The sequence below is a fragment of the Fusarium mangiferae genome (assembly GCF_900044065.1).
Source record: "Fusarium mangiferae strain MRC7560 genome assembly, contig: FMAN_scaffold002, whole genome shotgun sequence".
Classification (NCBI taxonomy): Eukaryota; Fungi; Ascomycota; class Sordariomycetes; order Hypocreales; family Nectriaceae; genus Fusarium; species Fusarium mangiferae.
The window spans coordinates 1386715-1401554 of NW_024573922.1; the positions used below are offsets into that span (position 1 = coordinate 1386715).

General features: G+C 51.2%; 5 protein-coding genes across 5 annotated transcripts; 3 read left to right on the forward strand and 2 right to left on the reverse strand.

Moving 5' to 3' along the window:
- Positions 1–381: 381 nt before the first annotated feature.
- On the reverse strand, positions 382–2203 carry FMAN_06228 (putative carnitine transport protein; the record flags this gene model as incomplete). Its single annotated transcript, XM_041827018.1, has 2 exons — positions 382–1582; positions 1719–2203. 2 exons carry the CDS (start codon positions 2201–2203, stop codon positions 382–384), a joined length of 1686 nt encoding a protein of 561 aa, XP_041678023.1.
- Positions 2204–4674: 2471 nt separating this feature from the next.
- Positions 4675–5529, forward strand: FMAN_06227 (uncharacterized protein; the record flags this gene model as incomplete). The annotated part of the gene is made up of 1 exon (XM_041827019.1): positions 4675–5529. The coding sequence occupies one exon, from the start codon at positions 4675–4677 to the stop codon at positions 5527–5529; it is 855 nt and encodes a 284-aa protein (XP_041678024.1).
- A 509-nt stretch (positions 5530–6038) lies between these two features.
- FMAN_06226 (uncharacterized protein) lies at positions 6039–6898 on the forward strand (the record flags this gene model as incomplete). The annotated part of the gene is made up of 3 exons (XM_041827021.1): positions 6039–6088; positions 6146–6530; positions 6578–6898. 3 exons carry the CDS (start codon positions 6039–6041, stop codon positions 6896–6898), a joined length of 756 nt encoding a protein of 251 aa, XP_041678025.1.
- A 643-nt stretch (positions 6899–7541) lies between these two features.
- Positions 7542–10481, forward strand: FMAN_06225 (uncharacterized protein; the record flags this gene model as incomplete). Its single annotated transcript, XM_041827022.1, has 2 exons — positions 7542–9761; positions 9807–10481. 2 exons carry the CDS (start codon positions 7542–7544, stop codon positions 10479–10481), a joined length of 2895 nt encoding a protein of 964 aa, XP_041678026.1.
- Positions 10482–10897: 416 nt separating this feature from the next.
- Positions 10898–14486, reverse strand: FMAN_06224 (related to protein carrier KAP123; the record flags this gene model as incomplete). The annotated part of the gene is made up of 3 exons (XM_041827023.1): positions 10898–11837; positions 12019–14329; positions 14441–14486. The coding sequence occupies 3 exons, from the start codon at positions 14484–14486 to the stop codon at positions 10898–10900; spliced, it is 3297 nt and encodes a 1098-aa protein (XP_041678027.1).
- Between the last annotated feature and the right edge of the window lie 354 nt (positions 14487–14840).

A 14840-nucleotide genomic window follows, 5' to 3' on the forward strand; every position in this document is an offset into this window, starting at 1 on the left:
TAGGTACATTAGCCTGAACTTAGGGGACAGAGTTTCACTTCTCAGTGAACCGCAACACTGAATGGGCATGTTCATGGGAGGCGCAAATAGATCAATCATAGCAGGATATGTTCATTCAGATATTCGTATATACACTCTAATTCATACAAGCTATCGTCACGCGACCCATTTGGGAATGACGTTTGGGTATCTTTTATGCCGCCTGTAACTTCAGGCGACGCAGCAAGGCTCTATCCACAACCTCATCGAAGCGATGATGATGATCAGCAGAGCTGAAACTCTTCTCAGTCGCGACGATCGTCGAATTGACTCGCTGCTTCTGCGCATCATGGATGTCGCAGCATCATTCTTCATTCGCGTTCACCGTTTCCAGGTGCACGCTCAGACATGGGCTTCAGCAGCGTTCTTCTTCTTATTCTTCTTGATACCAACAAGGCCAATGATCTCCTCCCAGAAGCCGGTAGGAGGGTCAACGATCATAGCACGCTCCTCGTAGGCATCAATGACAGGTCGCTCCCAAACAATATCGCACTCCTTGGCACTGATGATCTTGGTGCGCTTGACAAGCTTCCATCCCAAGTACATGAAGGGAGCAATGAGTTGCATGGTGTAGTTGGAAAAGAAGTTCTTCGCGTCGAATGGGGCCAAGGATGTGTATCCATAGGTGTAACAAACGACGGTGTGAAGAATAAGAGCAATCCAGGCACAGTATGGCTGGAAGTAGCCAAAGTAGGGCATCTTCTTGCGATCAATGCCCTGTGCCTTGCACGCACGGTAGTAGAAGAGGAAGGTAATGTTCATGGTGATATAATCCACAATACCGCCGCCAGTGATGAGGGCGAGAAGGATAGTCAGTGCCTCAGCTGAGGAGCTGTCGAGTTGAAGGAAGGCCAACAGAGGGAAGACCATGGTAACGGCAAAACACCAGATGGGGATACCGCTCTTGGTGGTCTTGCGGAGGAAGGCAGGAGCACGTCCATCGAGCGCGAGACTGTACAGGGAACGGGTCGCGCAGTACGTGTATGTGTTGCCGGCAGAGAAGATAGTCGTGAAAAGAAGGGCATTGACGAGATGGGGCAATCCTTCGATACCGAGGTTGGACATAGCGATGACCCAAGGAGAGGCAGCAGCAGTGCCACCACCGGATCCGCTGCCAAATTGAACCTCAACGAGTGTCTCGTCAGTGTGGCTAAGAACAATGCCACAAGTAAGGGCAGCGCCGATGAAGAAGAGACCGAAACGGAAGTAGCAGGTCTTGAAGGCAGTCTTGACATATCGACTGGGGTGCTTGGACTCGGCGGCCACCATAGAGATATAGTCAGGGCCGACGACAAAGAAGGCAGCGGATGCCAATGCACCCATAAATCCTTCGAGACGTCCAAGATCACCCTCGGTTCGGAATGTTGCGAATGCATCATGCGCATTGGACCAGTAACGGAAGCCATAAGCATCACCTTGGGGATTACCCCCGACCATCGTCACGAACGTAAACATGAAGAGGATAAAGATCAGGAGGACCTTGCCCAGGGCCAGCCAGAACTCAGCTTCACCAAAGACACCAACAGCAAGAATATTGCACACACTAGAAGAGGAGACGAATGTTTAGCATGCATTCACACATAGACAGGGAGAGGGAGGGAAGCAGAATTGAGGAAAGAAACCATGGAGCGCATCCGTGACGATGTTCATCAGGATGCAGCTCGGGATTTGAGCCTTACCCATATGCGATGATGACTGCAATGATGAAGCCGGCGGTTGGACCAGCGTCAGTAATATTGTCACTCCAGAATGAAACAACGAGGTTCAGAGCAACGATTTCGAAGGGGATCAGGAGAGCCTCGTAGAAGAAGAAGTTCCATCCGACCATGAAGCCGAGGGCGTCATCAACCCAGTGACCAGCAAGACGGATGAAACCACCGGAGACAGGCATGTAAGTGTTCATCTCAGCAATCGAGTTGTTGGTGAGACCGAGGACCATGGCGTAGAGAGCTGTGCAGACGAGGAGACTGCCAGGGCCACCTTTAGCCAGACCGGCACCGATACCGATGAACAAGCCAGTGCCGATGGTGCCTCCGATAGCGAGGAGTTGAACTTGACGATTATTGAGACGACGATGAAGGCCATCAGCGTTACCACCGTCATTCTCGACGATGGGACTGGGGCTCTCGGCCCTCTTGGAGGCCTTTTCCGAGTCGGAGGACATGTTGGAGACAATTCGGCCGAGTTGCTGTTAGTTTATGAGACAGCACAAAACCACTTGCCAACCTCAGAAGTGATCTGGGGTTGAGGACATGTGGAGATGGGAGATGGGGATGAAGAGAGAGAAAGAGGTCAAGGAGAGAGCGAGAGCAAGGGGATTTATGAGAATGGAACTCATAGAGACGATCCCAGAAGACTCAGACATGGTGGTGGTGGTGGAGAGTTCGGTGGGTCGTGATCAATCCTTCGATGGTGATGAATGAACCCTTGTTGAGGAGTGAGAGCGAGAATTGCAGACATCGCGTCATTATGGAGTCTCGTTAAGCAACTGGAGAAGCGAGAGGACGAGTCCGAGTGAAGATGGTGGATATCGTCGATATTAGAGGAGGCGGAGGCAACTGTTTTTTCTCCACTGAACCTCTTCTCATCAGGAAGAGCGTCCCCAATAATAGTACCCATCAAACAACCTCATGAAGCTCAAGGATGAGAAGAGTCCGTTCGACGCGTCTTGCAAATTAAGCTTCTCCTTCTCCATGATGTTCGTTTCGCAAGTCGCCGAGATCGTCGCATCGCTTCAGATACGTACTGTTGCTAGGTGCCGTTGTAACATGACATATAAACTTGTTCACGGGATGGCGATCCGAAGGAAGTTTACGAGATGAAATGCCAAGACAACACATGACGTCATAGTCTCAAAGTCTTCCGTTCAGCTCTCGGGAAGGTCACGTGTATCGCCTCCTCACGTGACGTACTTCATGATTCGTTTGCGGCAAAGGCGCAAGAAAGCAGTGAACCAGTGGATCCTCGGCTGAGAAACTCTGCAGAGTTTTCTCAATACCCTGTAGAAACAAGCAAAGACAAGTAGTACATGATTCGTTAAAGAGTCTGACAGTGGATGATGTGGGTACAAGAAGAAATATGGTGCGGTTTACGGACATTCCGCTGTTAAAGACCAGAATCGGTAACTGGACCCGACGACCTCGCTCTAGGAATGGCCCCCGATCGCGTATGAAGAGAGTCCAATGGACAATCAGAGGACAGCCGGTTTAAGGGACTTATTTACATAATGGATTGCAACTTTGGAGGCTGAGTGTGAAGTGAGATGTGATATGACGAACGTCGTTGATGGAAGCAAGTTTGCATGGTTCAGATCGTCAAGGAACAGGAAAGTTTACATCCCAATAGGCCGGCATTACAAATTCAGGGTCTTGTCTTAATATAAACAATCCCTTGTTGCATTCATCCTCCATGACATGAAGTCCATAACCGCCCAGCATCCCAAGCTTGCGGATGCGGCTCAACGGCAGAGCGACCGCCAAGTTTCTCGTCATTCTTTGCCTCATTCTGACTCGGAGAAAAAAGAACCGCCACCGCCGAATCATCGCTTGCTAAGGACCCAGAATAGGCAATGCGTCTAGGATGCGCTTATTGGCGGCCAACACTGTAAGCGCCAAGAGAAATTACAATGAACTGAGTTTTGCGTTATTTACAATACGTACGACATCGTATTGAACGTTGAACGATGCTCCACTGATGGGTGTTGGGATCCAGGGATGATGCAAGGGGCCAGGACACGGCGGCTGGGCTAACGCTTTTTCTAGAGTATGACAGCATTGCCATATTGTCTGACTGATGAGGGAAGTGGTGAAGTTTATACCTGTTTGGTCAAGATTTTTATTATTTTGCTTACAGATAAAGTGTCTTCGGTTTGAGATGATCTAGATCCTCAGATTGTCGAAACGAAACACGAGGTCTTTTGGATCTCTCGTTCGCGTATCTCAGGCCATTCGGAGAATAGATGCAGGGTCCTTGTCGGCATGAGCTGACTGACTTGCCCAAGAAGGATAGCTTCGTACGATCAATCTCGACGAGTCTTCCTTCCAATAACACTTGGTGCAAAGTAGTGTCTATTCTATTGACTCGATGCATCATTGCGCTAAACACAAACATCAAAGATCGCCATGCAGGAAGTGATTCCTTCTAGCCTCTGGGATCAGCAGAACAAAGTCATCAAGGACCAGGGATTGGATCCCATTGGCTATAAGGTCTATATGCAATGCAGGCTCGTGTTCAACTTTCTCTTGTTCGAAACATGATACATGGAGTCGACTCTTAGCTATTTGATGTTTTGTCGTTGCACTACCAATTTGCGCCACCATGTAAGCACGATAATTGCTTCGAAGTGTGTCAGTGGCAGTGACACCGACCACGACAATCATCCATCATTCGAGCACATCATATCCAAAGCTATAGGAGACAGGTAATTACACAACTTTCAACTAGAATTACTGACAAGTTCAATCTGCGTTGGCTTCTTCATTAGCTCTAGTCGACGTCCACATCAAAGAAGTTTGCTTACCCTAAAGCTCACACATGGCCCGTGCATTAGCATTGCAGCTCAGGATAAGCACCTTGATTCCAAGCCACCAATTCTAGAAACATTCAGGCAACCTTCTTTCGACATCACCACCGAAAATGTCAGAATACTGGAAATCCACGCCCAAATACTGGTGTAAGCACTGCGAGACCTATGTTCGCGACACAAAACTCGAGCGTCAAAACCATGAATCTACCGCCAAACATCAAGGTGCACTAAAGCGCTTCCTCCGCGATCTGCACCGTAACCACGAGCGAGAAGAGCGCGAAAAAGACCGCGCCAAACGGGAAGTCGAACGCCTCAATGGAGTTGTCGGAGGCTCATCCACAGCGGCAGGTCCATCGTCAAGACCTGCACCGCGCGTGCAACAGAGCGCACCGACAGAAGCATCTTTGAAGAAGCAGAGAGAACAGCTTGCTGCCATGGGCGTCGCGATCCCGAGTGACTTCCGACCTGAGATGGCCATGCCTGGCCAGTGGACGGTTACGAATACGAGAATTATCGAGGCGAAGACAGAAGAAGACGAAGAAGCAAAGGTAGAAGCTAGAGCCAATGGTGTACGGAAGCGCGAAGCGACGGAGGATGAGAAGGAAGAGGAAAACGCCGTGCGCGGACTATTCAAGAAGCCAAGACGATGGGGACGAGACTCAAAAGCTATGCCGCAACAAGAAGATCAGGAACTTGATGCGCTACTGAGCGGATCGACGTTTACACCTAGGGCTGTGAAGCAGGAAACAGCGGATTCGACGGATGTCAAGAAAGAGGACGATGCGACGCCGGATACAACAGTGAAGACAGAAGATGAGGCAGAAGTCAAGCCGGAGGATAACACGGACGTCAAGACAGAAGCACCTGCTGAGCCTCTGATAAAACCAGAGCCAGAGGAGGCTGAGTCGGGAGTACAGACGGTGGTGTTCAAGAAGAGAAAACCCAAGGGCATTCGACAAAAGTGACGAGATTGTCGCGGTGTACTATACAACTACTTACATTGCTGGAGCACATAATGATACCAACTATACGAATAATGAATGCCATTCACCGCATCCCACCTCTACCGACATCCTCAAGTCAAACGATGTGCCGTGGACGAGTTATGTAATTCGGCATTTGGCCCAATGTCCATATCCGTATATCCCATCGGAGTTAAAACTCTAAAGGCGAAAAATGAAGCCCAATGGGGATAGCTTCAAAACCATCCACCAAAAGACTCCTCTCGCAGACCCAGATATCCCACCTTTCACCAATTAGCACGGCGACGTTGCTTAGAAAGCAAGCACCACGGAATTGGTCCACGGAACTGCTATTGTTTGTGGGGTAACATCGGCATCTCGGCCTCGATTAATTGCGTCACACGGAAACGCCTGGGTCCGCTTCGAAGAGGATATAAACTCGGCCAAGTAACCCCCGAGAAACTTCCCCTCCACTCAACAATTCTGCAGAGAAGTAGACAATCACTATCACAATGGCCTCTAACCAACCTGCCAAGTGCTGCACTGAGGGCGTTCGCCATGAGTATGTCACCCCGAAAATGGTTTCCACGCAATTTTATATCTAATGCTTCATTTACAGAGGCGAGCCCACCGGCAAGATGATCAAGCTCGATAGCGGTCTTGACGCCTACATCGCGACAGCTCCCGCGGACAAGGCGCACAAGGGAACCGGAATTGTCTACATTGCCGATATCTACGGAATCTGGACCAATAGCAAGTTGATGGCCGATCAATTCGCTGCCAACGGCTACACCACCATCATTCCCGACATTTTCAACGGCGATGTTATGCCTCTGCCTATGCCAGAGGGTCTTGATATCATGAGCTGGATCACAAAGGGTGCCAAGGGCGATAACCCTCATACTCCCGCTCAGATCGACCCTATTATCGCCGAGTCTATCAAGACGCTCAAGGCGCAGGGTGCTACTAAGATTGGAGCTGTCGGATACTGTTTCGGCGCCAAGGTATGTCTTTCAACCTCGACTCAAAAGCGCATCGCTAACAGTCTCAGTACGTTATTCGCAACTACAAGGCGGGCATCGATGTCGGTTATGTCGCTCACCCCTCGTTCGTCGAGGAAGAAGAGCTCAAGGCCATCACCGGGCCCCTCTCTATCGCCGCTGCTCAAACCGACCAAATCTTCCCCACCGAAAAGCGTCACAAATCGGAGGAGATTCTGATTGGGACTGGCAAGCCTTTCCAGATCAATTTGTTCTCTCACGTCGAGCACGGATTTGCTGTGCGCGCTGATCTGAGTGATAAGAAAAAGAAGTTTGCCAAGGAGCAGGCTTTCTTCCAGGCTGTGCAGTGGTTTGATGAGTACCTTCTTTAGAGCCATGTAGATGAGTTAATGATATATAAAGATACCTAGTCCTTAATAGAGGTTCAAGAATGTAAATGGTATGCGGCATGCTCAGTGAAACCTTGTCTTGGACTGAAGCGAAACCTTACGACGGCAGAGGCAGAGAGGATCTAGGGCCTGCAGACTCTAACTAAGAGAAAGTCCTGAGTGTTACATAAAAATCCAGATATATCGCGAAATGTAGTTGGTAGCAATATCAGTCCTACAGTTACTATTTGTTATACCCGTCTTGGCTTTCACAGTCAGATTCGCGATGCTCTTCCCGCCACGGTATCCAGATCCACGGATCCATTCTCATCTCAAGCCACTGACACAACCCCTGCATAGAGCTCCACTGCCCCAAAGTTTCAGTGCCTTCAGAGCACGCTCTCCCGCTCAGGGGAACCTTCGGTGCCGACTCCACTGTGGCGCACCCACCGTCAAGTGAACCGGTTCACTCCAGTCCAGTCCAGCTGCGTCTTGTCTCATGGTGATTCAATTGCTGGCAATCCCATTTTCCGCTGCAACGTCTCTTCTTTCACCACACGCGACAACCTCCAACTGATTGACCTTCGCTACGAAAATCTCATTATTCACGAGGGAAAAACATGCTTCGAGAGTCTCAGCCTTGGTGATGGCCGCCTCCGTCGATTCCATCAATTCTCATCACCTCCCACCGCTTCTATCTCCATCCTCGACTCCTCCTCCATCATGCGCCGACACGACAAACGACAAACTCCCCACGATTCCCTCCGACGAAGACCACTCTTCTGAAGAAGGCTCCCACAGAAGTAGCAGCGTGCGTCGCGTCGAGTCCAACTCGTCTATTTCCGAACCAGCGGTCGAGGATGACGAGGATCAAGAACAAGAGCCCGCGGAGGAGACTCTAGACAAAGAGAAGGACCAGGATGACAGCACCGCTGTACCCTCTGGCAGGGCCAGTCGCAGCAGTACGATAAGTAATACCACGAACCCTAACGTTCGACGTCTCTCCGCGACCGAGATGCAGCGCCTCACAAACTCTCCTGAGTCGTTACCTGTGGCCCCCGCGCCAGATCGGAGGTCAATTGACCAAGAATCTGCATCACATCTTCTCGATCAGCGCGAGGCTATACGACAACCTACGGTGGGCCTCGATGATGCGCCTCCCCCGGTACAGCAAAATGGTGTCGCCGTAGAAGCTCGTCCTGGCTCGACTTCTGCTCTGCGGACTGCGAGAGATATTCAGATGGACATCCACCGACGCCCCTCGCCTGGAGCGAGAACTCTATCTACGCCCCCTACGAGCCGTGTCTTAGCCGGCGATTCGAGCCGGACATCTTCACCGAGACGATACTCTTCCTTCAACTCAACTGGACGACCCACGTCTTTGCATATCAACCTCGATGGTGCAGGCGGAACATCTCCTGTTCTCAGCGCCCGGTCAACACCTGCGACAGCCATACCTCTCCAAACAGACTCAGATGGCCTTCGACCACCATCACCGATTCCACCCATCATTCCTCTCCCGCCCATGTCGTTACCTACACATCTACAGCTGGAATTGGCAGCTCAAAGACCTAGTCCGTTGTACATCCACCAGTCCCACGCTTACGATATTCCCTACGAATCCAATGCTGTCAAATTCGAGCGTCTTAAGAATGTGATCCTCTTACCGCCCCATCTCGAAATGACGCTTAACTTTGGGGCTCTAGCATGTCTTGATGCTTGGCTCTGGAACTTCACCATCCTTCCCATGCGCTTTGTCCAAGCTGTAAGCATGCTGGTTCGTTGGTGGGGCTATGTCATCCTCAAAGAAGTTCGATGGCTCCTCGGCTTCGTGTGGTATGGTCTAGGACGGCTTTGGCGGAGAGGTAGGACCTCGCGAGCCGATGAGACCTCTGACGAAGGAAGATCACGCAGTGAGAGCCGTCCTCGAGGTCGTTCAAACGATGAAAACGGGAGTCATGATTTCAATGCAAACGGGAATGGAAACGGACACTTCAAGCCTTTGCAGTCTCGATCTCAACCCAAGTCTGGGGCATTCCGTCATAAGAGGACGAAATCCATGCCTTCAAATCTCTCAGCCTTTCACAAAGCTGATCTTCTCCAAGGCGCTGTCATAATATGCAGTTCCATGGCTTTGATGACTCTAGACGCAAGTCGCATGTATCACTTCATTCGAGCTCAATCCGCCATCAAACTCTACGTCATATACAACATTCTGGAAGTCGGCGATCGCCTTCTTTCAGCCTTGGGACAGGATATTTTGGAGTGCCTCTTCAGCACGGAAACGCTCTCACGTAATGCGTCTGGTCGTTCCAAAGTCCTTCTCCCGCTGGGCATGTTTATGCTTGCTCTTGTATACTGCTGTCTTCACTCGATTGCATTGTACTATCAGGTCATCACCCTCAATGTTGCCGTCAATTCTTACTCGAACGCCCTGCTGACCCTTCTCCTCTCCAACCAATTCGTTGAGATCAAATCAACTGTCTTCAAGCGTTTCGAGAAAGACAACCTCTTCCAGCTCACCTGCGCCGACATCGTCGAGCGTTTCCAGCTTTGGATCATGCTCTTCATCATCGGCATGCGTAACGTTGTCGAGGTTGGCGGCCTCAGTGTCCCAGGTGCCGGCTCAGAGTCATACGATGAGACATCTGTACCACATCACAGCCCATCTATCCTACCACACAGTTTTACTGTACTACCCTCGTGGCTCATGTCAGGCGAAGTTCTGTCCCCTTTCTTCATTGTCATTGGTAGTGAGATGCTTGTCGATACCATTAAACACGCCTATGTGACGAAGTTTAACAACATCAAACCAGCTTTCTACAGCCGTATTCTTGATATCCTGTGCAAAGATTACTACACCAACGTAAGTCATCCTCATCCCTTGTCATGTTACAACTAACGGCCCTAGGCTTTCATGACTCCCTCTCTGACCAAGCGTCTTGGTCTCGCTGTCATACCCCTATCCTGTCTCTTTATTCGCGCCTCTGTTCAAACCTACCACATGCTTCTATCGACCCATCTCCCTATGCCTATGCCTATGCCCATCCCCCAATCAACGCAGACATCTCTCTCCGAGGAATCAGCCACACCTTCATCACCCGCTATGATAGCTGCTCTCAACCGGTTCGACTCTCTTATCCGCGACTCCCTCGGCCGCGCAACATACGGCTATCCATACGGCTCACCCCTCAATTCTCGGCCCTGGTACTCCTGGACATCCGACGACTTTATCGCCGCCATTACGATGGTCGTCGTCTTCTTCATCGCTTTCCTCGTCCTACTCATTCTCAAACTCCTTCTGGGCATGATCCTTCTCAAATACTCCCGTAACAGATACGCAAAGATGAAGCGTGCAGAACACCAGGGCCGTGCTCCTGAATCTTTTGATACACCCGGTGGACGAAGAGTCGGTGGTTTTGGTCAGGTTGAGGTTGGGGAGGAGAGACAGCGTTGGATTCATGCTGATAGGAACGAGGGATTGAAGGGAGGTAAAGGACCGGGTAAGAGGGTAGAGAAGACGGAGAAGAAGGATGATTTTGAGAAGGTCATGAGGTATGAGATGGTTGCCAAAAGGATTTGGTGATTGCATTATTCTGTAGCATTTTACGGCGTTCTTTCGAATTGCATGATCAAGTTTGAAGCCAACAATTCTGTTGTCATCTTATCAAGACATGCACATGTGCACCTGTAAAACAGTATCAAGGAAACAAATGTCCATATGGAAAGGTATCTTTCTAATCCTAGGTATCAAAAGTCCTCTATCCTCGAAGCGATGAAAGCTTCATCGTGAAATCCCAGCGCTTGCCATTCCTAATTTTCCTTTTCCCATTCCATACCCTTTCATACCCATGCATCTCCTTTGCATGATGCTACTACGTTATACTCTATCAACGCATCGTAGTCTAGTGCGTGCTTTTTCTTCATCAAATCATATCGCAGTTCGTCACTTTTATATAATCCACCAAACCGAAAATTCGTCAAGTCGTGATGTGTGTCCGTTTACTGAATACCAGCAAGCTTGAGCAGGCCAGGGTTGTTGGCCAGGAGGTCAGGCTTAGCCTTGTACAGGTTCTGGACGGTGTGCTGGAGAATCTCCCGAGTCTCAGACTCAAGCTGCTCCTCAGGTGGGCTGAGGACCTTCTCGAACACGTTAATAAGTTGGGGAGTAAGCTGCTCAACAGTGGGGTTGGACTGTTGGTACAGCTTGAAGATGTTGTCGTAGATAGGAGCATTCTCCTCGTAGTCCTCCTGGAGGGGAAGGACATTGACAACAGCGGGAAGAGCCTGAGCAACAAATTCGTTGTTGGGGTTCTTGGTCATCAGACGAGAAACTGCACCAGCGACGTTGTCGGTCATGCGCATCTCGTTGACGGTCAGAAGAGGCTCGAGCTTTTCCCACAGAAGGGGGTACATAGGGAAAGTCTTGCCAGTGTCGGCAGAGTTGAGGACAACGAGACCAATGGCGTAAGCAGCGTTAGACTTGGCCAGAGGGTCAGGGTCTGTGAGACGGCGGACAAGAGCTTGGCCAAGAGACTCAGTGAAGGGAGTGATGGCCTCACCAGTGTACTTGGTAATCTCAGCGATGGTGCCAACAGCGGTGGATCGGTGAAGGTCCTCGCTGGAGCTGGCAAGTCGGAGGATAGGCTTCTCGAAGATCTTCCAGAGCTCACCGAAGTTGTTGCCGAGAGCAGCAGCAAGGCCGACCACGACGTCAAGGGCAGTGTCGATGACGAGCCAGTCGTACTCGGAAGAACCGGCATCAACGTCTTGTTCCTCCTCCTCGTCACCAAGATCTTGCTGGCAAGGGTGAGATCGGGTAATGATAAGACCAACGACCGAGACCATCTCCTGGAGGAGACCATCCTTGGAAGCAAGAAGAGCAGGACCGCAAGCCTTGAGGGTGGCAGCGACGTTGCGGTTGATGTCGGTAACGACGGAACTATTTAACTGTTAATAATGATTCAAGACTAGAATGCAAGAAACAAGAAGTAACAGTGCCATGAATCAGAAGTAGATTAGACGTTTTCTCAGCAACCGCATTTTTGCGTCTGAGTGAGCTGGGTATAACGCAAGGTATTCATCATATTGGCAAAAACAGAAAAGACAAGGGGTAAACTAACCGTTCGCTGTCGTCAGACCAAATGGTCATAGTGGCCTTCTCAAGAGCCTGGCCCATGCTGATGAGCGAGGTAGGGGGAGTGTGCTTAGGAGGAAGACCAGCCTCCCACTTGACACCAGCGCCCTCCTCCCAGACCTGGAAGACACGGGCGTACGTGCGCCAGAGGGTGGAGATGGCGGTCTTTCGGCATCCCTCGTATGTGTGCTCGGTAAAGGGAGAAACCTTCTCGATGGTCTGCTCGACGTAGGTCTCGAGGTTGGAGCTGTTGCAAGAGTTGGAGATGACATCGCCAAGGACGTCAAGAGCAATCTCCTGCTCAAGAGCGACAGCGGTCACAGCACCGAGATCCTCGAGGTCCTCGATATCATCCCAGTCCTCGTCACCGCCAGTGGCGATGGTGATATCGTCCTGAGTCTCGGGAGCCTTAACCTTGACACGCTTGCCACCAACGACGATGGCACCGTCACCAAGCTGGCTAGCGTCAACACCGGGAAGTTCGATCTCCTCCTCCTCAAGCTCGAGAGAAGAGAAAAGACCCTTGAAGACACCGGGAAGGAAGTGGTCGAATTGCTCGTGGTAGACCTTGGACAAGTTGGACCACAGAATGAAACTGGTCTCCTTGAGGCGGGGGTTGTCAAGGCCGAGAGCCTCCTCGCTAGCGGACATGAGGTCCATGACATAGGGCTGGAAAGACTCAGAGCCGACGGCCATGGCGATGCGGCCCAAGCTGTCGCAGGTGGAGCTTCGGAGGTCGAGAGACTCCTCACCCTCCTTGATAGAGACAAACTTGCCAAGAGAAGACATCACATCCTTGAAGTAGGGCTCGAAACCCTTCTCCATGGAAGAAGCGATAGCACCGATAGCAGAAGCAGCCGCAGCCTTGACACCAAAGTCCTCGTGGTCGAGGAGACGGACCATGGGACCAATTAGGTTGGGACCATACTGGGCCATGATCTTGGTGTCAATGCCGTCACCAAAGGTATCAAGGGCACCGCAAGCGCAGCGAATGATGCTGACATTCTTCTTGTCGGAAGGACCCTGAGAGGCAGCCTCGAGATTCTTGAGGACGGAAGCGATGATCTGTTCGTGATGAGAAGACATCTCGTCGGCCATCTCCTCAGCGAGGTGGATCAGACCAACAAGAGAGGCATGTCGGACCTGAGTCTCGGAGTCCTCGAGGAGAGAGATGATGGTAGGGAGAAGAGGCTGGAGTTGGGTAGAGATGAAATCAGGAGCACCCTCAGCAGCGTTACCGAGGGCGAGCATAGCCGCCATGCGGAACTTAGGATCGTTGTTGGTAGCGAAGTGGGGGAATTGCTCGAGGAGAGGAACAATAGCCTGTCGGGGAGGGAGCTCGTTGGACAAGGTATCGATGAGGCTAATAGCGGTACGGGCAGGAGAAATGTCCTCCTCGTCGTCATCAGCGTCGAGTTCGGTAACAATATGCATGGCCTTGACCATGAGCTCAGCGGCCATGTCCTTCATGCCCTGAATCTTCATGCGTCGGTAGCGGACACACTGGATGAGGAAAGCAAGGGCCTGAGATCGGGCGTCCTCCTCGGCGTTGACGTTGCCACCAAGCTCAATCATGAAGGTGAGGAGGTCACGAAGGTGAAGGGCAAGGAGGGAAGAGTCGTAAGCAATGAAAGAGTGGAAGACCTCGAAAACGATCTTGTAGCTCTCCTCATCCTCAGCCTCGACGGTAGCCTTGAGAATGTTGACCAGGCTGGGAACAAAGTTCTGTATGGCCTTTAGAGACTCGGGGTCCTCCTCGGGCTCGACGATCATGAGGATAGCGCCAATGGCACGGACGATATTGATGCGAACCTCCTTGCTTTGGGGGTCCTCAATGCGAGCCTGGAAGAGCTTGAGAAGCTCATGTGTGTGGTCGGCGAAGTGGGTAGGGTCCTCCTCGAGGATAGCGTAGAGGAGGAATGAACCGACCTCACGGGCAACAACGTTATCGTTGTTGGTGAGAGGAAGGAGGTGCTGGAGGAACTCCTCGCCCTCACCGTTCTCCATATCAGCACTGACAATGCCGGCGATAAGACGGGCGAGGGAGTGGCGGACACCAGCGGAAGACTCCTTGAGGACACCCTCAAGAAGGTGGTTTCGGGCGAGCTGTCGCTGGTCCTGGGCGGTCTTCTCCCAGAACTTGGGAATCAGACGGAGAGCCTGGACCGAGGCGAGCTGTCGAACACCAGCGTCTCCATGTGTGAGGGAGATCTCGACGAGGGCGAGCAGCGACTCGGGTTGTGTGTAGAAGTTCTTCTGGAGCTCGGCGGTAACGGCCTTGACCTGCTCCGTGTTGGCTGGAGAGAAAGGACGTTAGTTTTGATGCTTGTGTAGCGAGGCAACAAGTAGCAGCAAGGGAAAGCAGAGCTTGCCAGCTGTTTATCGTTGACGTAGAGGATTGAACTTACGGACTTGGCTCCCTTCAAGGAGCTGAGCAAGCTTCCCCTTATCCATGATGATTTCTTTGTCGAAGCTTGAACGACAGAGAAAAGAAGAGAAAGAAAGGAAAGGAAAAAAGGAAAAGAACCCGAAGGTTTATAGTAGTGGAGAAGGAAAGAAAAGAGTCGCGAGAGACCCGCGCCGAAAATTTTAAATTATTTGGGGTCTCCTCGAGTCGAGTCGAAATTAGCATGGAAGAGAAAAAAAAATCCCAGGCCCCGCTCTTGCAGGTGCACGCGCGCTGGTTGGCAGCGCCGCGGCGGTGGTCCTCCACTAGCCCAGCGCATGCAAGCCCAGGGTCTGGTGTTGCCCCTCGTTTCTTCCACTTTTAGCGCGGGGCTTTTTGTGGTGATGATTCCCTGACGGGTT